This window comes from Leptopilina heterotoma, unplaced genomic scaffold (genome assembly GCF_015476425.1).
Source record: "Leptopilina heterotoma isolate Lh14 unplaced genomic scaffold, ASM1547642v1 Lhet_71, whole genome shotgun sequence".
NCBI classification, from domain to species: domain Eukaryota; kingdom Metazoa; phylum Arthropoda; class Insecta; order Hymenoptera; family Figitidae; genus Leptopilina; species Leptopilina heterotoma.
Genome location: NW_025111165.1, coordinates 470,790 through 496,281, shown reverse-complemented (window position 1 = coordinate 496,281; position 25,492 = coordinate 470,790). Strand labels below are relative to the sequence as shown.

Here is a 25,492-nt window from a genome sequence, read left to right as displayed (position 1 = left end):
TAATTATTTTATTTATTATTGAATAAATGATATTTATTTGTTAAGTGGAAAAATTTTATTAGAATACTTTTAAACATCGCGCTATGAAGGTACGGCCTTAATTTTAAGGTGGTTTATAAATGAGTCATGCGCAATCATTAAGGCGGGAAATAATAACACTAGAAATCTTCACTCTTGTTTCATTGTAAATACATTTTTACACATGTATATAGCAAAAATATAGATATATTTCATTACATTATAGAGGAAAATAGGGAATTTTCCAATTTCAAAATTTTCTTTCAATTGCTTTTTTATTATTAAAGTTTATTACATTATTTTTTCTTTCGTTATTTTCACCTTTTTTTATTAATGCTAATAATATTAATAATTAGTTCTAAATAATAATTACAGATGTTATTGATTTTATTGTTAATATTAATTTTTTTATACAATTATTCTTATTACTCGAAAGTATTCAATTATTTACAAAAATTTTTTTAAAAATGCTTAAAAAAAACTCAATTATTTTCAAAAATTTTAAATTCTTCTCGAGAATTTAATTATTTTCACAAATAATACAATTTTTCGCTGGGTTTCAATTATTTTTATTGCAATTTTTAATAAATCTCTCAATAAATGTTATTATTCTTAAAATTTTTTTTTAAATTCTTCGAAAAAATCAATTATTTTCAAAAATAATCAAATTGATCACAAGATTTCAACTTATTTTCAAAAATAATAAAATTCTACGCAGGAATTCAATTATTTTTAAAAATTATAATAAAATTTTCCACAGCAATACAATTTTTTAAATAAATAATATAATAAAGTTATTTGCAAGAAATAAATTATTTTCACAAATAATAGAATTCTTTGCAAGAATTAAATTATCTTCACAAATAATGAAATTCTTCGCTAAAATTAAATTATTGTTTAAAAATTGTTTAAAATTGTTTAAAAAAATTTAATAACAAATTTTTAGCAAAAATTCAATTATTTTCGTAAATAATAATATATTCACTAGAATTCAGTTATTTAAAATATAATTTTAGGAAAAAAAATTCTAAAGACAATTATTTAAAGAATTTTAATAAAATTTTATGAAAAAAATTATGTAATTATTTTCAAAATTTTTGATAAAATTTGTTTATAAGAATTTAATAACTTTTATGTTAATTTTTATTAAAATCCTCGAAATATTTCAGTTATTTTCACAAATAATAAAATTTTCCAGAGCAATTCAATTATTTTCACAAATAATAAAATTCTTCGCTGGGTTTCAATTATTTTTATTGCAATTTTTATTAAATTCCTGAAAAAATTTTATCACTCTAAAAAATTTGGCATCTCAAAAAAATAATAAATCAATTCTTTTCAAAAATTTTAATAAAATTCTTTAGAAAAATAAAAATTAAAGAAAGTATAATTATTTATTTTTTATTTTTTTTAATTTAATTTTGAAAGAATTATAGTTGTACTTTTTAGGAATAGTATAAAATTTCAAAAAGCTTTTACATTAAAATTATTCAATTTCTTAAATCTTGTAGAAAGATAAATAAGAATAAGAATCATAAATATCTCATATAGAAAAATCTCATAAAGAACATTAGTCTTTTGAAAAATTGTAATTAAAATTTTTGAAAGATAAATTCACATAAAAATTTAAAAGAATTCATTAAATTTTCACTTATTTGAAAATTTTGTCAAATTTAGTTGAAATAAATTTTATATTCTAAAATTTAAAAATTTATTTAAATTTAAAAATTTTTTACTTAGAATTCTTCAAAAATTATTTTGAAGCTTTTTTGTAAAAATTTTTTACTTTTCAAAATTATTTTGAAGCATTTTTGAAGAATTCTAAGTAAAAATTTTTAAATTTGAAAAAAAAATGCTTTCCTCCCTCTCCTATGAATATATAATCGTAAATGTCTCCGCTAAGATTAGACTACCTCGGATTATCAAAATCGCTGATGGATTACTAATTAATAATTAGCGAATAACAACACATTTATAATTGAAATTTAACGTCTTCGGGAAATTTAATCAGCAGTAAGTTTCAAAACAATATAAATGTACTTCAAAATTAAAAAAAAAAGTAAATTACTAGAAATTTTTACTAGTTTAAATTAGTAAAAAATAATTTGAAACTAAATTACAATAATTTAAAAAACAATTTCCAAAAATAGAATAATAAATTAAAAAGTTTTTAATTTTATACTAATTTTATTTACTAATAGTAAATTTGTTAATTTGATTCTTTATTAATTTTTACTACTTTAAATCAGTTATTAATTTATTTTTATTGTTAATAATCTATAATTAAATAAATAAATATTGAATAACATTAATAATAATAATAATTGAATAGTAAATAAAAAAGTAATTACTTAAAATTTTAATTAGTGGATTTTTCATACCAATTTAAATTTTGAGAGATTAATTATTTCCTTAAAATTCTGACATATTAATCTTACAAATTAATATTTTCAGACAAAAAAAATATTCTCTCTACTCAATTTTGAATAGAAAGAAATATAATAAAATTGGCATTTATTAAAGTTCGTTTAATTTTTGTCCTCATACATTTTTCTTTACGCTGAAAAAAAATTTATTCGATTTAAATATAACGAATTACTTGGCTATCAATTAAATATTTACTTATTGAGTCAAATAATTTTTATTTGAGTCAATGAAATAGTCTCGGAAATAGTATTTGCTTCAAATACAATTTATTTCATTTAATCAAAAATTATTTGAGTCAAGTAAATATTTATTTATAGACAAGTAGTTATATTTGAGTCAAATAAATTTTTTTTTGGTATAAAAAATTATGAATGATCCCAAAAATTACACAAAATTATATTTTATTTTTTACAATATTAGAAATTTTAGTAGAAAATTTTTTTTTAATTAATTTTAATTTTATTTATTTCTTTTTATTATTTTATTTTTTATTTATTATTTATTTATTATTACTTATTACTTACTATTAATAAATTTAATTTTATTCTAATTAATTTTAATTAATAAATTAATTCGTAACTGAAAGGAAAATTATTTTAATTTTTAATCGATTATTTCAGTCAAATTAATTTTTCCAATAGCGTTAACTAAATAAAAAAAAAAATCTCCGCTTAATTTGAGTTTATAATTAATTGAAATTTTTCCATAAAAAAAAGTGGGGAAAATTGTAAAATCATCAACGACAATAAAATGTTGATTAAAGTAAAAAATTTTCTCCAATAATTGCACGAGATTATCAAACAATTTGTTGAAAATGAATTAATATGTCATTTCACACAAACGCGTATGTATATATATATATATATAAAATGACATCAGCATAAATTTATTCATTTCACTCCATGAAAATGTATTTGACTTAATCATTTTCTATTTTTTATTATTATATTTATTATCTGTATCAGTTCAACTTAAGACGCGCACGACACATGTCACGTGTTAACTTATAAGAACTACACATGTTTCTACCAATTCAGTTCTACTCTGAACGTTGACTCGAAAATGTATTTTTTACCCACAAGTGACAATTAACTCTTTTTTTTAAAAACTTTTTTTTATTTTCAATAATTAAGATAATAATTCAAAAAAAAATTTTGTTTCCGTTGTTTTTTTTCTATTAAACAATAATTGTTCAATTTATCGAGGAATAATTTGTTCAAATGTGTAATTCAGTTCTTTTATTTTATTAGAATTGCGATCAATTAATTAATATAAGCTCAATTAACTAAAGTTAAATTAATTAATTAAATTAATTAAATTAATTAAATTAATTAAATTAATTAAATTAATTAAATTAATTAAATTAAATTAAATTAATTAAAGTTTAACTAATTAATTTGAATTCAATTAAATAATTTATTTAATTTTTGAACTTTGTAAATTCAAATAAGTTAACAAAATAAATTAACTTCAGTTTTAAATTAAATTCAAGTTATAGTGACAATTTTTCAAACGCATTAAAATGGATAGCACTGAAATTCAACAAAAATCGAGTCCACTTAAAAATGCAAATATCATCAGTAAACTTAATTTTTGGTACGTAATATTTCAAGTATTTTAATTTTTTAATTTTAATTTTAATAATAATTATTATTATAAAATTGATTAATTTTTTTTACTTTTTACTTACTGAAATAGTATTTTTTTTTTAAATATTCATTATTAAAAAATATTTCCTTAATTTTTTTTTATCTTTTACTTATTTAACTATTATTTTCATACATATTCAAAAATGAAAGAAAATAGTTTATTAATTTCCTTTTTCTGTTTCCTATTTAAAATTTAATTTTTATGTGAAATCTATTCATAAATAAAATATTTATTATTACAAAATAATTTATTAATTTTTTTCCTCTTATTAAAATAAAACCATTTTTATGTGACACATATATAAGTGTTTCTTTTTGTTAGTGATAAGTAGTTCCACTTTATTATATTTTTAATACATTTTTTTCTTCACATTGTTTATACTTTGTTTTCAATGCATACTGGAAAAAATTTTCCTTCTCCTGGAAAAACAAATTTTATTACACTATTTTTTTAAAATGAAAATTGAAATTTTCATTAAAAGAAAATATAGTGTAATAAAATTTTTTTTTATCAAATAAAATTATTTTGAGTATGAAAAAGTGCTCCTGTAAATATACCACTTTTTCACAGAATAATAGATTTTTGCTTAAATGCTATATTTCATAATATAATCTAATGTTAATATTCTCCCAAGAAATATAATATGATAAGTGTAGTTTGAATAGATAAAAAAATTGTTATCACAGTTAAATAACCTTTACATATATGTTTTCAATTGGTTAACAAATGTCAAATTATTCTATATAATTGTGAACAACAAAATGCGTATATTATTTCTTTTTATAATTTACCTTGTAAACTTTTACACAAAGACACATTTATTTTTTTCTATGTCAAATAGAAAAAAAATACTATTTTCCCTGTACTTTTTAAAACGAATATTCAAAACAAAGAAAAGGAAAATAAATAAATAATATTATTATTTTTATTATTATTATTATTATTATTATTATCATTAATTAATAAAGTGAATTTGAAGAATGTATTAAAAATGTAATGGAATATTTTTAAGGGTTTTTTTTATTAAGTATTTTTAAAATCTCGAAAAATTGGTTTTAAAAGTAATTAATGTAATTACTTTGCAGGTGGTTGAGAAAATTATTATATAAAGGAATAAAGCAAGAGTTGCAGATGACAGATTTGTTTGAACCACTGGAAACAGATAAATCTCAATATGTAGGAAACAAGTTAGAAAGGTGAAAAAAATTTAATTGTGATTAATAAATGGTTAATTTAAATTAAATAGAAACAAAAAATATTAATCGATTGAGGAAAATTTATTAAATTAATTAGGCAGTAATTTATAAAATTAATTAGTTATTTGTTTATAATATTAATTAGGAATTCACAGGATAATACTACTGCTCGCAGGGAAGTCAGGGAAAAATCAGGAAAAGTAGAATTAATCAGGGAAGAGTCAGGGATTTTTCTTAAGAGTACTGGAAAAAATTAAATTTTTAGAATTCATAAGAAAATTCTGAATTTCTAAATTCTAATACAAAACCTTGAATTTTTTCTATTTCTGACAATAATTTCTTTTCAAATAAATTAGTTAAATTTTTTCAAATATATTTAATTAATTATTAAAAAACGGATTTATAGAATTATAATTAAAAACACTAAAAAAATTGAATTTTAGAGAAGTTACAAATGTTTTCAGAAATTCAATTATTTTCAAAAGTAATAAAATTCTTTGCAGAAATTCAATTATGTTCAACAATTTTTTAAAAATTCTTATCAAAATTTCAATTATCTTTAAATAAATAATAAAATTCTTCTCCGAAATTTAATTATTTTCAAAAATTTTAATAAAATTCTTGTCGAATTTTTAATTATTTTCAAAAATTGTCCTCAATTCAATTATTTTAAATATCTAATATTTTAATAAAATTCTACGTAAACATTTAATTGCTATCATAAATAATAAAAATTTTACAGAAATTCAATTTTTTTTTTAATACATTTTAATCGAATTCCTCGAAAAATATAATTATTTTAAAAAACTTTATTAAAAGTCGTCGAAGCAATTCAATTACTTAAAAATTTGTTGATAAAATTCTTTATGAGAATTCAATTTTAAGAAACATTGAATTATTAAATTAATTATTTTTGTATTCAAAATTTTTCATAGAATTTTGTAATAGAAATTTTTTTAAAAATAAATTTCAAGTACAATTTTAGATAATAATTGAATATTAAAAGCATTGTAGCATTAATTTTTAAAAATAATTTATTTTTGAAAAGGTTACAAATTAAAATTTTTGAAAATCTGAATTCTTCATACTTAACTAACAATTCTGTAGAATGAATTTTATTTTTTTAAATTATTTGAAGTTTTCATTTTCAAATATATTTTTAATTGAAGAATTTCCGAATAATCGATGAAATTTCGTAAAAATGAATTGTAAAAAATTGGAATTGAAAATTCTCAAAGAACTTTTTTAAAAATTATTAAAAATAATTGATTTAAAAAAGAATTTTATTTAAAAATTCTGTCGATAATAATATAATTGAATTGAAATGAAAATAATTTTGAAAAAGTTACAGTAAATAAATTATATTATAAATATTATAATATAAAATAATGATTTTATCACTCGGTTTTTTATAATAATATTCTTATTAATTGTTCTATTTCAAGAAGGTTTAAATTTGAAATTTTTGAAAATTTTAATTGCTGTGGGAAAATAATTATATTATAAATTATTTATTTAAAAACAAAATATTGATGTTTTCGAGTAATTTTACAACTGAAGAAATTCGTAAATTAATGCAATAGAAAAATTTTTTGAGTATCGAATAATTTTTAGAGTGAATTAAAATATTCATTAGGGTCAGGGAAAAAGTCAAAATTTTTTCTGGAAATCAGAGAAAAATAAAGTTAAATTTTTGTGGCAAATCTGATTTAGTAATAATGTTAATTACTAATATTATTTAGGCATTTTTAGTAACAATAATAATTAGGCATTTATTGCTAATATTAATTAGGCATTTAGTTATAATATTAATTAGGGATTTAGTAATATTAATTAGGGATTTAGTAATATTAATTAGGCATTTAGTAACAATATTAATTAGTCATTTATCAGTAATAATCAGGCGTTAATTAATAATATTAATTAGACATTTAGTAATAATGTTAATTAGTAATAATAATTAGGCAGTGATTAGTAATATAATATTCATTAGTGTCGAATGTTTGTTCATTAGGCATTTTACAATAATATAAATTAATTTTTTTTATAGAGAGTGGGACAAGGAGCTTGAAAAATTGAAATTACTAGAATACGAATTAAAAGAAACGGATGGCAGGAAAGTGAAGAAAAAAGGAAAAATGCCAAATTTGATATGGGCTCTAATTAGATGTTTCAAGTGGTCTCTAGTGGTTCACGCATTTTTTCTATTACTTTTTATTCTCATAGTACAAACAATTATGCCAGTTCTTCAAAAATGGGTGATCGGCTATTTTAAAGATGGCGAACAAGGGGGCACAGAAACAAAGGAGGAAGTACTGGGTTACGCCGCTGGATTAGTAATTGTGCTTTATCTCAATTGTGCATTTATGCATCACACTAATCAATTTTCTCAACACATGGGCATGAGAGTAAGAGTAGCGTGCTCTGCTCTTGTTTACAGAAAGGTAAATATTTTCAACTGACAATTAGTAGAAACAATTAGTAAATAATTAGTAATTAATTATTTAATTAATTTAAATTAAATTAAAATTAGTAAAACTTAGTAAAAAAAATTTTTTTTAATTAGTAAAAAATTAGTAATTAATTAATTAAAATTAAATTAAAATTAGTCAAAAATAATTAATAATAACTAATAGTTTTGACTAATTTTTACTAATTTTAATTTAATTTTAATTAATTAATTACTAAATGTTTACTAGTAATTAAAATAATTTTTTTTTTTATTAATTTTTACTAACTTTAATTTAATTTTAATGAACTCATTCAATTTGTTAAACGAAACCACATTATTTCAATAATAGAAAACTACTAATTCAGATTTAGAGAGTATAGTTGTTTATTTACTAATAATTATTACCAATTAATTACTATTATTATTTATACTAATTATTTATTACTGCACAATTGTTACTAATTAATTGATAATTATTTATACTAATAATTGTTCCTAATTAGTTACTAATTAATTACTAATAATTAATACTAATACTAATAATTATTACTAATTAATTGCTAATTATTTATTAGTAATTAATTATTATTAATTACTGAAACCTTAAATTCATTTTTTAATAAATTTTTATTAGATAATTTTTCGAGAGTTCAATTATGTATATACAAAAATAAATAATTTATTTAATAATTGAATATTTCTTAAAATTGAATTTTTATGAAGAATTTTATCAAAATTTTTAAAAGTAATTGAATTCTTTCGGTGAATTTTAAAAAAAAATTTTAAGAATAAATGCAATTTTCTGTCATTGTATTTAAAATTGTATAAAAAATAATTGAAATTCTCCGATAAGTTTTGTTATTTATGAAAATAATTGAATTCTTGCAACGAATTTTATTAAACATTTTTTTAAAGAATTGAATTCCTGTAAAGAATTTTATTTGTAAAAATAATTGAATTCTCAAGAAAAATTTTATTATTTATAAAAATAATTGATTTCTAGCGAAAAATTTAATTCAAATTTCTTTTAAATAATTGAATTCCCATAAAAAATGTATTATTTGTGAAAATAATTGAATTCTCAAGAAGAATTGTATTGAAAATAATTGAATTGTATAGAGAAATTTTATTAAAATTGCAAGTTTATTAACTAAATCCTGTAAAGAATTTTCTCAACATTTTTTTTAGTACTAATTTTTTTAAATAATAAAATTTTTAAAAGAATTTTATTTAAATTTTTCGAAATAATTAAATTTTTCAGAAATATTTTTTTAATTCTCTGAATATATTTGAATTTATTATTTGGAAAAACTTCATTAAAAATTATTGAATTGGTGGGAAGAAATATATAAAAAATTGGTATGTATTTGAATTCCTGTAAAATCTTTATTATAAAATTTTGTTTAAATAATAGAATTCTTTTGTAAAATTTTATTAAAATAGTAGATATTAAAAATAATTGAAATGAGGGAAATTTTTGAAAATAATTGAAATTTTGCAAAGATCTTTATTAAACAAAATACACCAAAACTCAGAATGTTCATATAAATTCTAAAAATTTAATTTTTTCCAGTACTTTTAATGAAAATTCCTGACTTTTCCCTGAATTCCCTGACTTCTGGCAACCCTGTAATAATTAATTTTAGTATTTCAAACAAATATTAATTGAACCATTTAATTGACTCAAATAAAAATTGTTTGATTCAAGTAAATATTTGATTGATAATAATAGTCAAATAATCAATATTATTAGAATCAAATAAATCTTTTTTGCAGTGTGCCTGTCAATGTTGTGCCAACATTACCAGGCAATCTTCCCACAGGGTGGAAATAATAAAAATATTTTCTCTCAAAATTTGTGACAATATTGCCCCAATATTAATGGGCAATATTGAACACGATATTTCGTAGATAATTTTCAATTTTTCACTAAAGGAACTTCAAAAATTCCTCTAGAGTCAAAAAAAAAAAAATTGAATAATAAATTATAAAGAATTGTTAAATACCCGTGTTTCCTAGTTTAACATTGAAATTTGCAATTTTTAACCAAATTATTATTCACAGACCTTGTGTCGAACTTTGCTGATAACTGTTAATGACCCTCGCGAATGTTCATACACGTTTTAATACATAGGAGCTTCGATAATTATCTATTTTCAACGAAATAAACGAAATAATAATAATTAATATAGTAGGTAATAAAATAGACAAAGCAAACTTAATAATTGATTTCCTAAATTTTTCAGCAACAATAAAGAAACGTTTATTTCGATCGATATTACGTTCTTTAACTTCTATAATCTATTTTTGTCGCAGATAATTTTTTTTATACAGGAATTTAAAATTATCTTCAATAAGGAAATCGTCTAAAGCTCGCTAAAGAGAAATAACGTTTTATTATTAAATATTATTTCTATTTTCTCTTATAAATCAGAGGAAATAGTTTCGTAATTATTTTCTAAAGAAATGTTTCAAAAAAAAAAAAAATTATAAACAAAATATTATCTTCAATGAAACGATTTTTTTTTCTAATTTTATTGTTATCTATGTTTGACCCTACATTTATAATTTTCGATTTTAACTTCCTTATAGCTTTGATTCAAAGCAAAGCAAACAGCAGAAATTTTGTAAAAAAATTTTTAAATTTATTCAAGTTATTAAATTACATTAAAATTCTCTCTAAGATGTTAAGAATTAAAATTAATTGTTGAATAACAAATATTTGCAAAATATGCAAAGTTTTTGCTACTGCGCGCAATGTTTTCTTAATATAGATATAAAAATATATTTTTCAAAAATAAAAATTGCATGTTTTATTTTTAAATTTACATTAAATAATATTAAAATCCCGAAATTAAATTAAATTATTAAAATTTAATTTTAGGGCATTTGGATCATTATAACGTCACAGTTTGTGCAAAGCATGTGTTTTAAAATTGTGACGTCATAATGGTTCAAGTAGCCTTAAACGAATAATTATTTTTTCTTATTTTTATGAAAAATAATTATAAATTGGAGTTCATTTCCAAATTTAAAGAAATTATAAAAATGAAAATATTTTTAAGTATTAAATTAATTAATAATAAAAATGAAAATAAAAATAATGAAATAAAAATTAATAATAATAATAATAAAAAATTAATAGTCAATAAATTAAATTCTGTTTTTTAGCTCCTGAGACTTAGTAAATCAGCCCTCGACAAAACGGCAGCGGGACAAATAGTAAATCTTCTTAGCAATGATGTTGGTCGCTTTGATTTAACATTCATGTTCCTCCATAACATTTGGATAATGCCTTTTCAAGTAAGTTTAAAGTAAATTATAAATAAATTTAATATTTATATTTCAAAATCATTAATATCACCTTTTCTGAATTCCCTGTAAAATTATTTTCCTAATTTGATTTTAATTCCTTAATTTTGATTTTTAATTACCTAATTAATTGTTTATTAATTGGGTTATAAATAATAATTAGGATTAAATTTAGTTAATTATAATTATGTTAGTAAATTATAATTAATTTAATTAATTCTAATTAATTTATTCAATTATTATTAATTGACTTAATTATAATTAATTTAGTTATTAATTAATTTTTTTATTAACAGGTAATAATTGTTGCTTGCATTATGTGGCAATATGTGGGATATTCTACGCTTGCAGCTCTCGCAACTGTAATTGTACTTTCAGCACCGATTCAAATTTGTCTGTCCTACATTAGCAATAAATTGAGAACCAAAATTGCTCCCTTAACGGATAGAAGAGTTCAGCGCATGAACGAATTGGTACAAGGTATTCAGGTAAGATTTTCCCACATAATTTTTATTAAAAATCAATATTTTAATCACTGGAAATTTAAATTTCAATAAATATGAAAAAAACTAAAAATTTTCCTTACATTCTATTTTTACATTCATTTTAATGCGATACATTCTACTGTTTTATTAAAATTCTGTGGAAGAAAGGCATAACAGCATAACTGCATTTGTCATGATTTCGAGATAAATTAATTTTAATGTTCTCTCACTTCTGTCAATTCAGAAAATCAACAGATTTGTTCGGTCTTTTGCATTTAGTATTATTATTTAATATATTTTCAAAACTCTTTTATAACATTTAATAAAACACACGATTTGATATAAATTTTGATAATTTTTCATCGGAATCATGAGTTTTATTGCACTTATGCGGTTATGCAAGTTCAGATTTTTTATGAGTCCAACTTCAGACACATTTAATGTCACAATTTATTTTGGTTTGATTTGTCATAATAAAAAAATTTTTCATACAAAGACAAATTAAACTATTAATTCGTTAGAAAAAATTATAAGAGTTTATTTAGTTATAAAATTTATTTTTTTATAAAATGTTTTTAATTTATTGAAACGAAGAAAAAATTTACTTTACTGTTCAACTTGAAGAATTTTTCAATTTATTTTTTGAAATACTTTCCAAAATTTTTTAGAATAGAAATACCCTTAAAAATTAGTACATAATTAAATGCACAATTTATGCTATAAAAAATTTGTTCCAGTTTTATTAAAATAAATATATTTAATTTAAAGTACGAAAAATGTATTTTACTAAAAACATTTTATTACAAAATTCTTATTGTTTTTATTCATAAAGGTTATTTTCATTTTTAATTATGTCAATTGTTTTTTAAGCTGAATGCAGTTATGTTATTATGCTGGTCTCCTTTTGTCAAAAACGCAATTATGCGATTATGTTTTCCATTATTTTCTACATTAATAACCATTTTAATGATTTTTCAGCTATTGAACTTTGAAGAGCAATATTAAATATATACAAATCTGATGTTATCTCAAATTTGATAAAAATGTCAGTTATGCTGTTATGCCTTTCTTCCACAGAATTCATATATTAATAATTTATATTCCGATCGTCTGTTCGCAGTTTGAAGTTAGTTGTTTTTGTTTACTTTTTGTTTCATAATTTTTTGTTTAAATAATTTTCTTTAATTATGAAAATTATTCTTTTTCAATATTTTGAATTGTAAATTTAATGAAATTCTAAGAAAAAAATTAATAATAATAAAAAAACTAATAAAAAAAACCAAAAATTTAATACGAATTAAAAACCAAAAATTTTTTCTTCTGTAGAAATTTATTAATTTAATTTATTTTATAATTAATTCAAAATTGTAATGACAAATAGAAATCATCAACATTTGTTTTACTTCTTTTTATTAAAAGACAAAATTTTTGTTAAATATTATGTTTTGTCAAATTGAAATTATCCAGATTTTTCTTCTTTACTTCTAAACAAAATTGGAAAATTGTTAAACAACTGTGATTAAGAAATAGAAAATTTATTTATTTTGCATTATATTTCTTTATGAATCACAATTTTTTTTAACAAAATTATTATTTTGTTTTAGAAAAAGAAGAAAAATATTTGTACAATATTCCTATTCTTAATCTTATTTTTAAACAGGATTTTCCACAGGAATTAAAATAAAAATTTTAAGGCAAACATTTTAAATTCAAACTTTTTTTTAAATAAAACAACTTATAAAAGTATTTTTATAAAACATGAAGAAATTGATTGCTCCGAGTCTTCGACTCGGAGTGATCGATTTCTTCATGTTTTATAATAATTATTAAAGTTGTTCGAAAAATAAAATAATTATTTTTCATCATAAGAATATTGTTACTGTAACTTCATTAAAATTATTTTCATCATTTTAATTCAGTTATTATTTTCTAGAATTTAAAATTATTTTTTATGAAAATAATAATTGAATTTCTTAAAAATATTTTATTATTATTTATGAAAATAATTGAATTCCTGTGAAATTTTTATTATTTATGAAAATAATTAAATGTTTGCAATTATCATTATTTTTTTTAAAAAAATAATTGAATTCTTTTTGGGAAATTTTATTAAAATAGTAGATATTGAAAATCATTGAAATTAGAAAAATGCATTTTATTTTTGAAAATAATTGAAATTAGAAAAATGTTTGAAAATAAAATTGAAATTAGGACAAGAATTTTTTTTTTGACATTTATGAAAATAATTGAACTTTGGAGAAGAATTTTGTTATTTATAAAGATAATTGGGATTTTTAGGAGAATTTTTTCAAATTTTGAACATAGTTGAATTTTATTTTTTTTTTTTTAAAATAATTGAATTTCTGCAATTATTTGTAATTTCTCGAAAATTGAATTTTTTTAGTGTTTTCAACAAAAATTTTAATTTAGTAAATTTTTAAATTCTATTATTTTTAAAATTGCTAATTTTATTTAAAAAAAGGTATTAAAAATTTAGTTAGTTAGAATCGTTGCTAGTTTTACATTAATTTGCAATAATAATAATAAAAAAAAATTTCCAGGTGGTGAAAATGTACGCCTGGGAAAAATCATTCGAAAAAATGGTCTCACTCCTTCGCGCCAAGGAAGTACTAAATCTCATCTACATGGCAATTGTCCGAGCAACTTACTTGAGTGGAATGGTATTCACCGAACGAGCAATATTATTTGTAACACTATCAGTATTCGTATTAACAGGTAACAAACTTAATTCGGAAATAAGTTTTACAATTGCCGTTTACTGTAATATTTTACAAAGAGCAATGTCCATTTACATACCAAATGGTCTACAGTACTTATCAGAAATGTTAGTTTCAATAAAACGTTTAGAACAATTCCTCCTATTGGAAGAGATAACTCCACTGACGGACGTGAAGAAGAATAATCTCGACAGAAATAAAATGGAATTTCGAAATAATGATATTTTCTATTTTGGCAAAACGGAGAACGGTAAAATTGCACAGGCAGAAAATGAGGAGAATAATCCTGTAAAAATTGAACTTAGTAGAGTTTGTGCTAATTGGGTATCGTGCCAATTGCCACCAACGCTTTGCAATGTTTCTCTAAAAGTACCGCCGGGACAACTTTGTGCACTCGTCGGTCCAGTTGGTTCGGGAAAATCGGCAATATTACATCTTTTACTGAAGGAACTGCCACTGGGCGCTGGGAATGTTTCACTCCGACAGAAGTACAAAAATGGAGAATCGGAGAGTGAAATTTTTCGTGGCTTTTACATTGATAATCCAAATTTGAAAATTTCTTACGCTAGTCAAGTGCCTTGGATATTTACCGGTACAATCAGGGAGAATATTTTGTTTGGAAATCCGTACGATAAGGCCCGATATGACGAGGTAAGAAATATGAGAATACTGAAAATCAGGATTTATAATTTTTTTTAGTAAAATACAAATTAAAAGGAATTAAAAAAAATGTCGTGCATTTGTAGATTCGAAACTTTGGGAATATTCTTTTTTTGCTAATTATTTGATTTCATTGAAGGTAACGAAAGTGTGCGCTTTGAAACCAGATTTTAAACAATTCGCATACGGGGATATGACACACGTGGGAGATCGTGGAGCGACACTTTCAGGTGGACAGAAAGCTCGTGTCAATTTGGCGCGAGCAGTTTATAGACAAGCTGATCTCTATCTTTTGGACGATCCACTCAGTGCCGTTGACACTCACGTGGGACAGGATTTATTTCAAAAATGCATTTTAGAATATCTCAAAGGGAAAACTCGTATTCTCGCCACTCATCAAATCCATTTTCTACCACGTGCTGATATTGTCGCCATTATCGAACGAGTAAGTGCAATGTGGGATTAAATTTAAGTATACTCCAAAGGAGACAGACTCTAAAATTGCATCTAAAATTGCCTCTAAAATCGCCTCTAAAAATGTCTCCGAAATTAAAACAAAAAGAAAATAACAAAAAACAAAACAAAATAAGAATAATTACGGGATTTATAAAAATTTCCAATTTCGATAAAACCAAAATTTATTCAATTTAAAATTTTAAACACCTAAAAAATAAAAATTATAATTAATTATGAAAATAATAATTCGACACAGCAAAACATTATTCAAAGTTCAGTCTGAAAATTTTATATTCGTTCCAATAATTTTGCAGTAATAATTAAAAAAATATTCTCAAAGAAATTAGCAAAATAATTAAAAAATTATTAGGTATTAATTAAAAAAAAAATATTGCAGGGAACTATCAGATTTCAAGGTTGCTATAACGACATTCATTCATTGGACTCGGAATACATGAAGATTTTGGAGAGTCAAACAGACGACGAATTAGCCGACACTGAACAAGATGAAGCTGATGAAAGTTCATCGAAGGGAAAAAATAAAAAAACCAGTTTCAGAAGACGAACATTGAGTCGCTCGTCGAAAAAATCAAATAATTCTAATTCGGTAAAAAAAATTCCACTATTTAATTTAATTATTATACAAAGAATTAATTCACTTATATTTTTGTTGAATTTTCATTTTAAAAAAATCTTCCCAGCCTGATTTATACTAAAATTGAGGGGCTGGATTACCCCCAAAATTTATTCAAATTCAAAAAGAATTTTTTTAAATTCTGCAGAGTAAAAATTTTCTCTGTAATAAAGTGAAAAATGTTTAATTTAACTAGTTTTATTAAAAAATAATCGATTTATAGAAGAACTTTAGTTAAAAACACTAAAACAAATTAAATTTTGAAGCAATTACAAATTATTGCAGAAATTCAATTATTTCCAAAAGTAGTAAAATTCTAATCAGAAATTCAATTATTTTCAAAAATTTTAATAAAATTGTTGGAAAAATTTTAATTATTTTCAAAAACTTTCCTCAATTCAATGATCTTTAATATCTACTACTTTAATAAAAATTACCAAAAGAATTCAATTAGTTAACAAAAATTTTAATAAAATTCTACGCAAACTTTTCGTTATTTTCATAAATTATGACAATTTTACAGGAATTTAATTATTTACAAAGTATTTTCATATATTATTCAATTATTTACATAAATAATAAAACTCAATGCTGAATTTCAATTATTTTTAATACAATTTTAATGAAATTCCTCGAAAAAGTCATTATTCTTAAAGATTTTTTTTAATTTATCAAAGAAATTTAATTATTTTAATAATCTTTGCTACAATTTATTTATTAGAATTTGAGTATTATTTTCAATACATTTTTAATTAAATTTCTTTAAAGAATACAATTATTTTCAAAAATTTGAATGCAATTCTTTGCGTAACAATTCAATTTTTTTCAAAATAATTTTAATAAAATTCTTCGCAGAAATCCAATTATGCATAAAAATTTACAAAAATTCTTGTCAAAATTTCAATTAACTTTATAAATAATAAAAATTTTCTCCGAAATTCAATTATTTTCAAAACTTTTAATAAAATTCTTGGCAGAATTTCAATTAATTTTAATACAATTTTCATCAAATTTCTGGAAAAAAGCAATTATTCTTCAAAATTTTATTAAAATTCGTCAAGAGAATTCAATTATTTAAAAATTTGTTCATATAATTTTTTATGAAATAAAATCATTAAGAAACATTCAATTGTTTAATAAAATATTTATTTTTATAGTTAAATAATTGAATTCTCGTAGAATTTTCTACTAAAAATTGATTTATAAATGAATTTTAGTTAAAGTTTTAAACCATAATTGAATTTTTAAAAGTAATTGAATTTTGAAAAGGTTTCAAATTAAAAATCTTTAAAAATTTTAATTTTTCAGACTATTAACTAACAATTCTGTAGAAGTAATTTTTAGTTTAATTGAATTTTTTAAAATTATTTCAAGTTTTTATTTTCCAATATATTTTTAATTGAATTCAATTATTTTCAATGCAATTTTAATAAAATTTCTTGAAAAAATTCAATTATTTTCAAAAATTTTTATTAAATTCGTAAAAAAAATTTTTTAAGAATTCAATTATTCTCATAAATAATATAAAATTCTTTGCGGAAATTCAATTATTTTCATAAATAATAAAATACTTTAGATATATTCAATTATTTTGAATATAATTTTAAATTTTTAATAAAATTCAATTATTTTCATAAATAATATTTTCAGAGGAATTTAATTGTTTAAAATACATTTTTCTTAGAAATTTTTCCAACAAAATCAATTATTTAATAAGATTTTTAAAAAATTCTTCGCAAGAATTTTATTATTTTCATAATAAAATTATTGCTGAATTTCAATTATTTTTAATATCATTTTAAATTAATTCCCCGAAAATTGCAATTAATAAAAAAAATTTTATTAAAATTCTTCGAAAGAATTCAATTATTTCAAGAAATTTTAATCAAATTCAAATTTAATTTAATTGTATAAATAATTTAGTAATTATTAATTTTAGTATTTCTTTTATCATTAATTATTATTAAATACAAAATTTAATAAATAAAATTTAATTTTCAAGTGGGTGGTGCCAGTTTTAGCTTAACTATTATTAATTTAATTAATTTATTATTATATTATTTATTTTTTTATTTTATTTATATTTTATTAATTTTAACATTTATTTTCACAGGAATTGAATACCAGTACAACTTCACAGGAACAAATTAATGTTGCGAGTGAAGATAAGGAAGAAGAGGAAGAAATGCAAAAGGGTTCGATGGGTTTAAATATATTCTTTCGTTACTTATCGCAAGCTGGAAAATGTTTTGTTATTCCTTCACTTGTATTTCTTTTGATACTCTCGCAAGCTGTTACCAGTGGTTCGGATTACTGGGTCAGCTATTGGAATCAATTGGAGGCATTACGAACAGACATTGAGAATAACAAAACGTCACCAATTAAAAATGAAAATCATTTCTTCTCATTTTTACAATACGATAAAAATGGCCTTTTAACGACGACAAACAGCATCTATATTTACGGTGTTCTTTTAATACTTTGTATGGTTATTAATTTTTTACGTGCAACTTCATTCATCGCCTCGTGCACCATCGCCGGGAAAAATTTACACAATTCCATGTTCGCCAATCTTCTACACGCCAATATGAATTTTTTCGATACAAATTCATCTGGTAATTTGACAAATTATTTACTGATTCTAATTCCGTTGTTCTATTTTTTAAATGCATTACCTTTTTTAATTTTACATCCTCTTCTATTTTTTATTTTCTTCTAATTACTTTCTTTTTTCTTTTGCTTTAATTATTTCGCCTTTTTTTCTTTTTAACTATTTTCTATTTTCTTTTCTTAGAGTATTTTGTATTTATTTTTTGTTTTTCTTTTTTTTTTCTTTGAAGGGAGAATTTTTTGTTTCTCTTTTTTTTCTTTAAAGGAAGAATTTTTTGTTTCTCTTTTTTTTCTTTAAAGGGAGAATTTTTTGTTTCTCTTTTTTTCTCTTTGAGGGGTGAATTTTTAGTTTAAGAATCTGGATGCAATAATTCTTCATCAAGAATCATAACTACAATTAATAAATATTCAAATTTAGGGCGAATTTTGAATAGATTTACCAAAGACGTTGGTACAATGGATGAATTATTGCCTAATGCACTTGTCGAAGGATTGCAAATATTTTTCGTCATGTTGGGTATTTTCGTTATGGTGACAATTGTCAATTATTGGATGATTATTCCCATTATAATAATGATGTTACTTTACAATCAATTAAAAAATTACTACCTGAGAAGTGCTCGAGTACTCAGGAGACTCGAGGGTGTCAGTAAGTATTAGAAAATATAAAAAATACTTATATAAATTTTACTTAAAAAAACTGATATTATTTTCAATAAAAAAAAACTAAAATTACTTTTATTTAAGAAACATAAAATTATTTTGTCATTTCAGGTAAAAGTCCAGTATTTTCGTACATTACTTCGAGTCTCAATGGATTGACAACAATAAGAAGTTGTGGAGTAGAAATGGAGGGTCGATTACGAAAAGAATTTGATGGCCTACAAGATGCACACACAAGCTCTTGGAGTCTTATAGTAGCAACAATCAATTGCCTTGGCTATTATCTCGATCTTATTGTTTGCGTCTTTATTGCTTGTGTTACATTTTCTCTAATTTTAATACGTAAGTAGTAAAATTTTATTGTGATTACAAATTTGTAATTTCTATTGTAATTTAAATTTATAATTTAATTTTGTAGTTTCAATTTGTAATTTCAATTTATAACTGAAAAAAAACTGTTTCTTTAGATGAAAGCAGCGGTGCTAATGTCGGATTAGCAATATCGCAGTCACTAATTTTGGCCGGTATGTTGCAATACGGAGTGAGACGTCTTGCGGAAACGGCATCGTACATGACGTCAGTGGAAAGAATTATGCAGTACACTGATCTTCCACAAGAAAAGCCAATGGAATCTTCAATTCCGATACAACCAACATGGCCAACAAAGGGACGAATGATCCTCAAAAATATCAATTTAAAATACAAATCAAGTGGTCCTGTTGTACTCAACGTAACTATACACGCAGCTAATTTTAATATTACTAAATAAAATATCTCTTCTTCTTCTTCTTCTTCTTCTTCTTCTTCAGGGTTGCCACAAGTTAGGCAAGATTCAGAAAAAGCAAAATTGGCCAGGGAAAAATTAAAGAATGAAATAATTACTTATCAAAAATAGGAAAATTTTTTTATAATTATTTACGCAAAATAATGGAAAATAAATTAATTTCTATTTTTTTGTAATAATATTATCAGAAAAATTATTCTCTAAATTTAAATTAGTAAAAACTTGAACTAATTAGAACAAAAGTGATATGAATTTTCTAAAATTAATTTAATTCTTAAAAAATAAATTATACAGAAACCGTTTTTTCATTAATATTAACTAGTTTTTCTAAAATAATTTATAAGTAACTATTTTTATTTTTTAGAATGTTAAATTAATATTACTAATATATATTATTTTCATAGATTGAATTTCAAAAAGTTTGAAATTGCATTTTTTGAATAGTTGAATCTTAATAATTTTTAATAATAAATTCTGAAGAAGTCAGTTTCTTGAATTATTTTTATTGAAACATTTTTGAAATTTGTTGTATTTTTCAATATATATTTAATCAAAAAAATTTTCAAACTATTTAAAATTTATGAAATTGAATTCTAAACAAGTGGATTTTTTAAAAAACACTTTACTAATTTAATTGTCTCCACCTTTTGGTAAAAAATTTAAATTTATTAAAAATTTTCAAAAATTCGAAAAATCCAATTTCTTTAAATTCAACATTTTCTCTTCTATTCTATGGCATTTAGCTTCAATATTTTTGGGCTCTTAAAAAACACTTTACTGATTTAATAGTCTCCACTCTTTGGTAAAAAAATTTTAATTTATTAAAAACTATCAAAAATTCAAAAAACCTAATTTCTTAAAATTCAATATTTTTTCTTCTCTTTTATGGCATTTAGCTTCAATATTTTTGTGCTTTTGAAAAACACTTTACTTATTTAATTGTCTACACCTTTTGGTAAAAAATTAAAATTTATTAAAAATTTTCAAAAATTCGAAAAACCCAATTTCTTTAAATTCAAAATTTTCTCTTCTGTTCTATGGCATTTAGCTTTAATATTTTTGGGCTCTTAAAAAACACTTTACTGATTTAATAGTCTCCACTCTTTGGTAACAAAATTTTAATTTATTAAAAACTATCAAAAATTCAAAAAACCTAATTTCTTAAAATTCAATATTTTTTCTTCTCTTTTATGGCATTTAGCTTCAATATTTTTGGGCTCTTAAAAAACACTTTACTTATTTAATAGTCTCCACGTTTTGGTAAAAAATTTAAATTTATTAAAAATTATCAGAAATTCGAAAAACCCTAATTTCTTAAAATTCAACATTATTTTTAGAGTGAATTAAAAAATATTCTTGTAAGAATCAGGGAAAAAGTCAAAGTTCTGTCTGAAAATCAGGAAAGAAGAAAATAAAATTTTCTTTGCAATCCTGTTCTTCTTCTTAAATAACTCGAGGAATAACCAACTATCAGAACCAAATATCCAAATAACAAATAATTCTTTTCAGAATCTAAATTTGGTGATAGAATCAGGATGGAGAGTTGGAATTGTTGGCAGAACCGGAGCTGGTAAATCCTCCCTGATATCAGTTTTGTTTCGACTTTACAACGAGGGATTGGAGGGAGAATTGATAATTGATGGCGTTGATACAAAATTAGTTGGTCTACAAGAATTACGTTCGCGAATATCGATAATACCACAGGAACCGGTTCTATTTTCCGAAAGTCTTCGACGCAATTTGGATCCTTTTGGATTATATTCAGACGATTTACTCTACGATGCCTTGAGAGAAGTGGAACTGAGTGATCTTTCCTTAGACATGCAAGTTGCCGTTGGTGGAAGTAATTTCAGCGTTGGAGAGCGACAATTGATATGCCTAGCGAGGGCAATTTTACGGAATAATAAAATTCTTTTGCTGGATGAGGCGACTGCTAACATCGATTCATAGTAAGTTCCCATCACCAATAAATTTTTTAATTAGGTACTCACCATTTGAAGAAGCAAAGTCCTCCGCGGTAGATGAATTTAAGGCGCCTTTCAATTTTTCTTCTTCTTCTTCATTTTTCTGAAAAAGAAAAAATTAATTAAAAATGTGATTTTGAAGAGTACTAACAGTAGAATTTTATTTTCAGTACGGACAGTCTTATTCAAAAAACGATACGAACGAAATTCACAGATTGCACCGTACTGACAGTGGCACATAGATTAAATACTGTCATTGACAGCGATCGGATTGTTGTCATGGAAAAAGGTCACATGGTGGTAAGATAAATAGAAATAAATAATAAAAATATCAAGAACAACTTTTAAACCTAATATTGTACAATATCTCTTTTTTTTGAAAACAGGAATTTGGCTGCCCCCATGAATTATTAAGTGACCATCCAAATGGATACTTTTCAAAAATGGTGCAGAAAACTGGCGAAAAAACAGCAAGAACATTATCACAATTGGCTGAAATGGCTTGTCGGCGAAATATAGTGCAAAGAAGTCTCGATCTAACGCACTCTGATTCAATTGACAATGACAGTGGTTTTGACAATTTGCAAACTACAAAAATATAAAATTTCAAAAAGAAAAAAGAACTCTCATAACTCGCTGCTAGTCATTAGTTTCCATTTGCCAATTCATAAACATTCTACAACATAATTATAATTTACATACTAAAAAATAAGAATCAGCAAAAAAAAAAAAAATAGAAATAATTATTTTTTATATAATTGTAATCGAGAATCAGTTCTAATAAAAAATTTTAATCTAAATTAAAAACTAAAAATCCAGTATTAATTATTGATTATAAAATAGGAAACAATTAAATTTTTAGAATTTACATATAAGAAATTTCTAAATTTTTGTGTCTTTTTTTCCAAAACTTTAATTTCAATTCCGTTGAAATTTGTTCCAATTTTAAAAATTTCAACGCAATTATTTGAAAGAATTCAACTATCTTAATAAATATTAAAATTAGAAATTAAATTATTTTCAAAACTTTTTTGAAAAATTCTCGTCAACATTTTAATTATCTTTATAAATAGAAAAATTTATTGTAAAATTCAATTATTTTCATAAATAACAATATTCATCACCAGAATTCAATTATTTTCAAAATTAATAAAATTCTTCGCAGAAATTCAATTATTTTCAAAGAATAAAAAAAATTGTCGCCAACATTTCAATTCTCTTTATAAATTAATTGCAAATTTTTTTTACAAAATTCCAATAATTTCAGAAATTTTTTATTTGAATTTTTTAAAAATCTTCATTCCTATGAAAAAATAATAATGATTAAATATTTATTTAAAAAAAGAAGTTATTGACGTTTTCGAATAATTTTACAATTACAGAAAGTCGCAAATACATGTAATAGAAATTTTTTTGAGTATCTAAAAATTTTTAGGGTGAATCAGAATATTCTTTAGGGTCAGGGAAAAATTCAAAATTTTGTTTCGAAATCAGGGAAAAGTCAGGGAAAAACAAAATTAAAATTACTTTACCGACAGACACTTTCAAATAAGTTCCAGTGAATTATTCTAGATGCCACAGTAAGAAACTTTTCGGATCGCTTTTCGGAGCAGAGATAAATTCACTACAGTTTCAACTTTTCGAGTAAATTATATATTTTCGATGGATGAATTATAATTTTAGTTTGAAACTCTCAGGGACGTAAAATTTTTATAAATAAACACTATAATGGAATTGCTGAAAAAAATGAAGTTTCTTGAAAGTTTTGGATTGAACAATTGAAAAATTATAATCAGTATTAAAAATAAATACTGGGAATAGAAGTATGAGCTCGTTAACGCATTTACAACGAGTAAGAAGACTCTACAAGACAGTTTTGAGGCTACATCGAGGACTACCATTGGAAATACAATCCCTTGGCAATAATTATGTACGAGATGAATTTAAACGTCATAAAACTTGCAATTCAGCTGAAGCTAATGTTTTCCTGAACGAATGGGCCGTAAGAATAAATATCTAATATTTCTTTTATGTTTTGTTTCTCCTTTTCTGTCATGTTCCTCTGCACTTGAATGTAAATACAATTCCAGAGGTTAGGTTATTAATATAGTAAATTATTTGCCGGCTAAATGTAAACAATTTTTCACTAATATTATATTAGAATAAAAAAATAAGGAAATTCTGAAATGAACGATAACTTTTTTACATTAGAATTATTTACTCCAAAAATGTGTTTTGACATTTATGGTAAAGTTACTATCACCGACGTCTTTTTGTTTTACATATATTTATAATATATTTATAATATTAGTGATAATATTTATTTGCAATAGAGACAATATTTATAATACTAGTCAAAATACTTATTAATTAATTATTAACTATAAATAATTCTTTTATCACTCAATCGTTAAATTATTTTCCTACAGTTTTAAAAGTTCAAATGAACGAATTTTTTTTCTATTTAAATATTTTTTAATATTTTTTAATAAAATAACAATATTTTCAAGAAAAAAATATATTAAAATTAAACATCTCATTAATTTAGAATTAATATTTTTCATGAAAAAAATAATTTTTTCACAAGAACACAAATTAAAAGAAGAAAAAAAAATTCGCACTCATTTGAACGTTTTAAATTTTAGGATGTTAAATATTAATAAAATGAAATTGAATTAGGTAATTGATAGTGATTGAAATTACAGTATAATTAATTGAGAATTGAATTAATTAATATTATAATTTGTTTATTTAATATTTGTAAATAAAAGATAATATTTTTTCAGAATTATGCAATATCTTTGGCGAAACAACTTGGATTGCAAGGACCAAAAACGTCGGAGACTTTAGGAAAGAATTTAAATAGTGAAGACATTGAAAAATTAAGAGACGAACAAGTGTATCAACTTTATGAATTACTAATGGCAGCAACGGGGAAACCAGATGAAAAAAGCAAAAATTCCTGACGTTACAAGACTCATATTTAGTTCAAATAATTAATTATGTATGAAAAAAATGAGAGTAGTTATTTATTTCTGTTGGTACTTAATTAAATACTTTGTTATTTTAATATTTAAAGCAAGTATTATTGTCTAAATAATATAAATTGTTTTCGGAATATTCGTGACAACAAATTAATTTGACTTGTTTAAATTAAATTAATTTAATATATTTAACAAGTGATTCTCCAAATATTCTCAATAACGCATCGCCTCGACAACAATAATATTGTCTCAATTTTACTGTAAAAAATACTGTTTAAAATTTTTTCAATACTTTAATATTCGAATAATTCAATATTTCAATGTTTCAATATTTCAATCTTTTAATATTGAGACAATATTGTGATTTATTTGTATAGACTGAAAAAATTATACTCCAAATTTAAAAATACAATTTGACTTCTATTTTAGAATAAAGTCAATAAATATATTTTATTACAA

At 21.8% G+C, this 25,492-nt stretch overlaps 2 protein-coding genes across 3 annotated transcripts; both read left to right on the top strand.

Moving 5' to 3' along the window:
* The first annotated feature begins 3,547 nt into the window (after positions 1-3,547).
* On the top strand, positions 3,548-22,835 carry LOC122510612 (ATP-binding cassette sub-family C member 4-like). 2 transcript variants are annotated; one of them, XM_043625383.1, is made up of 16 exons: positions 3,548-3,669; positions 3,938-4,041; positions 5,181-5,291; positions 7,342-7,735; positions 10,915-11,046; positions 11,352-11,543; positions 14,102-14,929; positions 15,078-15,383; positions 15,792-16,001; positions 18,142-18,643; positions 19,057-19,287; positions 19,413-19,643; positions 19,769-20,031; positions 21,595-22,034; positions 22,220-22,349; positions 22,436-22,835. In XM_043625383.1, the coding sequence occupies exons 2-16, from the start codon at positions 3,968-3,970 to the stop codon at positions 22,649-22,651; spliced, it is 4,260 nt and encodes a 1,419-aa protein (XP_043481318.1). In that variant the 5' UTR covers positions 3,548-3,669; positions 3,938-3,967; the 3' UTR covers positions 22,652-22,835. The 2 variants fall into 2 exon arrangements, with proteins under 2 accessions (XP_043481318.1, XP_043481319.1); XM_043625384.1 differs by having other exon boundaries at positions 3,647-3,669; positions 3,944-4,041.
* A 725-nt stretch (positions 22,836-23,560) lies between these two features.
* Positions 23,561-25,353, top strand: LOC122510616 (succinate dehydrogenase assembly factor 3, mitochondrial). The gene is made up of 2 exons (XM_043625388.1): positions 23,561-24,051; positions 24,836-25,353. Exons 1-2 carry the CDS (start codon positions 23,875-23,877, stop codon positions 25,013-25,015), a joined length of 357 nt encoding a protein of 118 aa, XP_043481323.1. The 5' UTR covers positions 23,561-23,874; the 3' UTR covers positions 25,016-25,353.
* Positions 25,354-25,492: the final 139 nt, after the last annotated feature.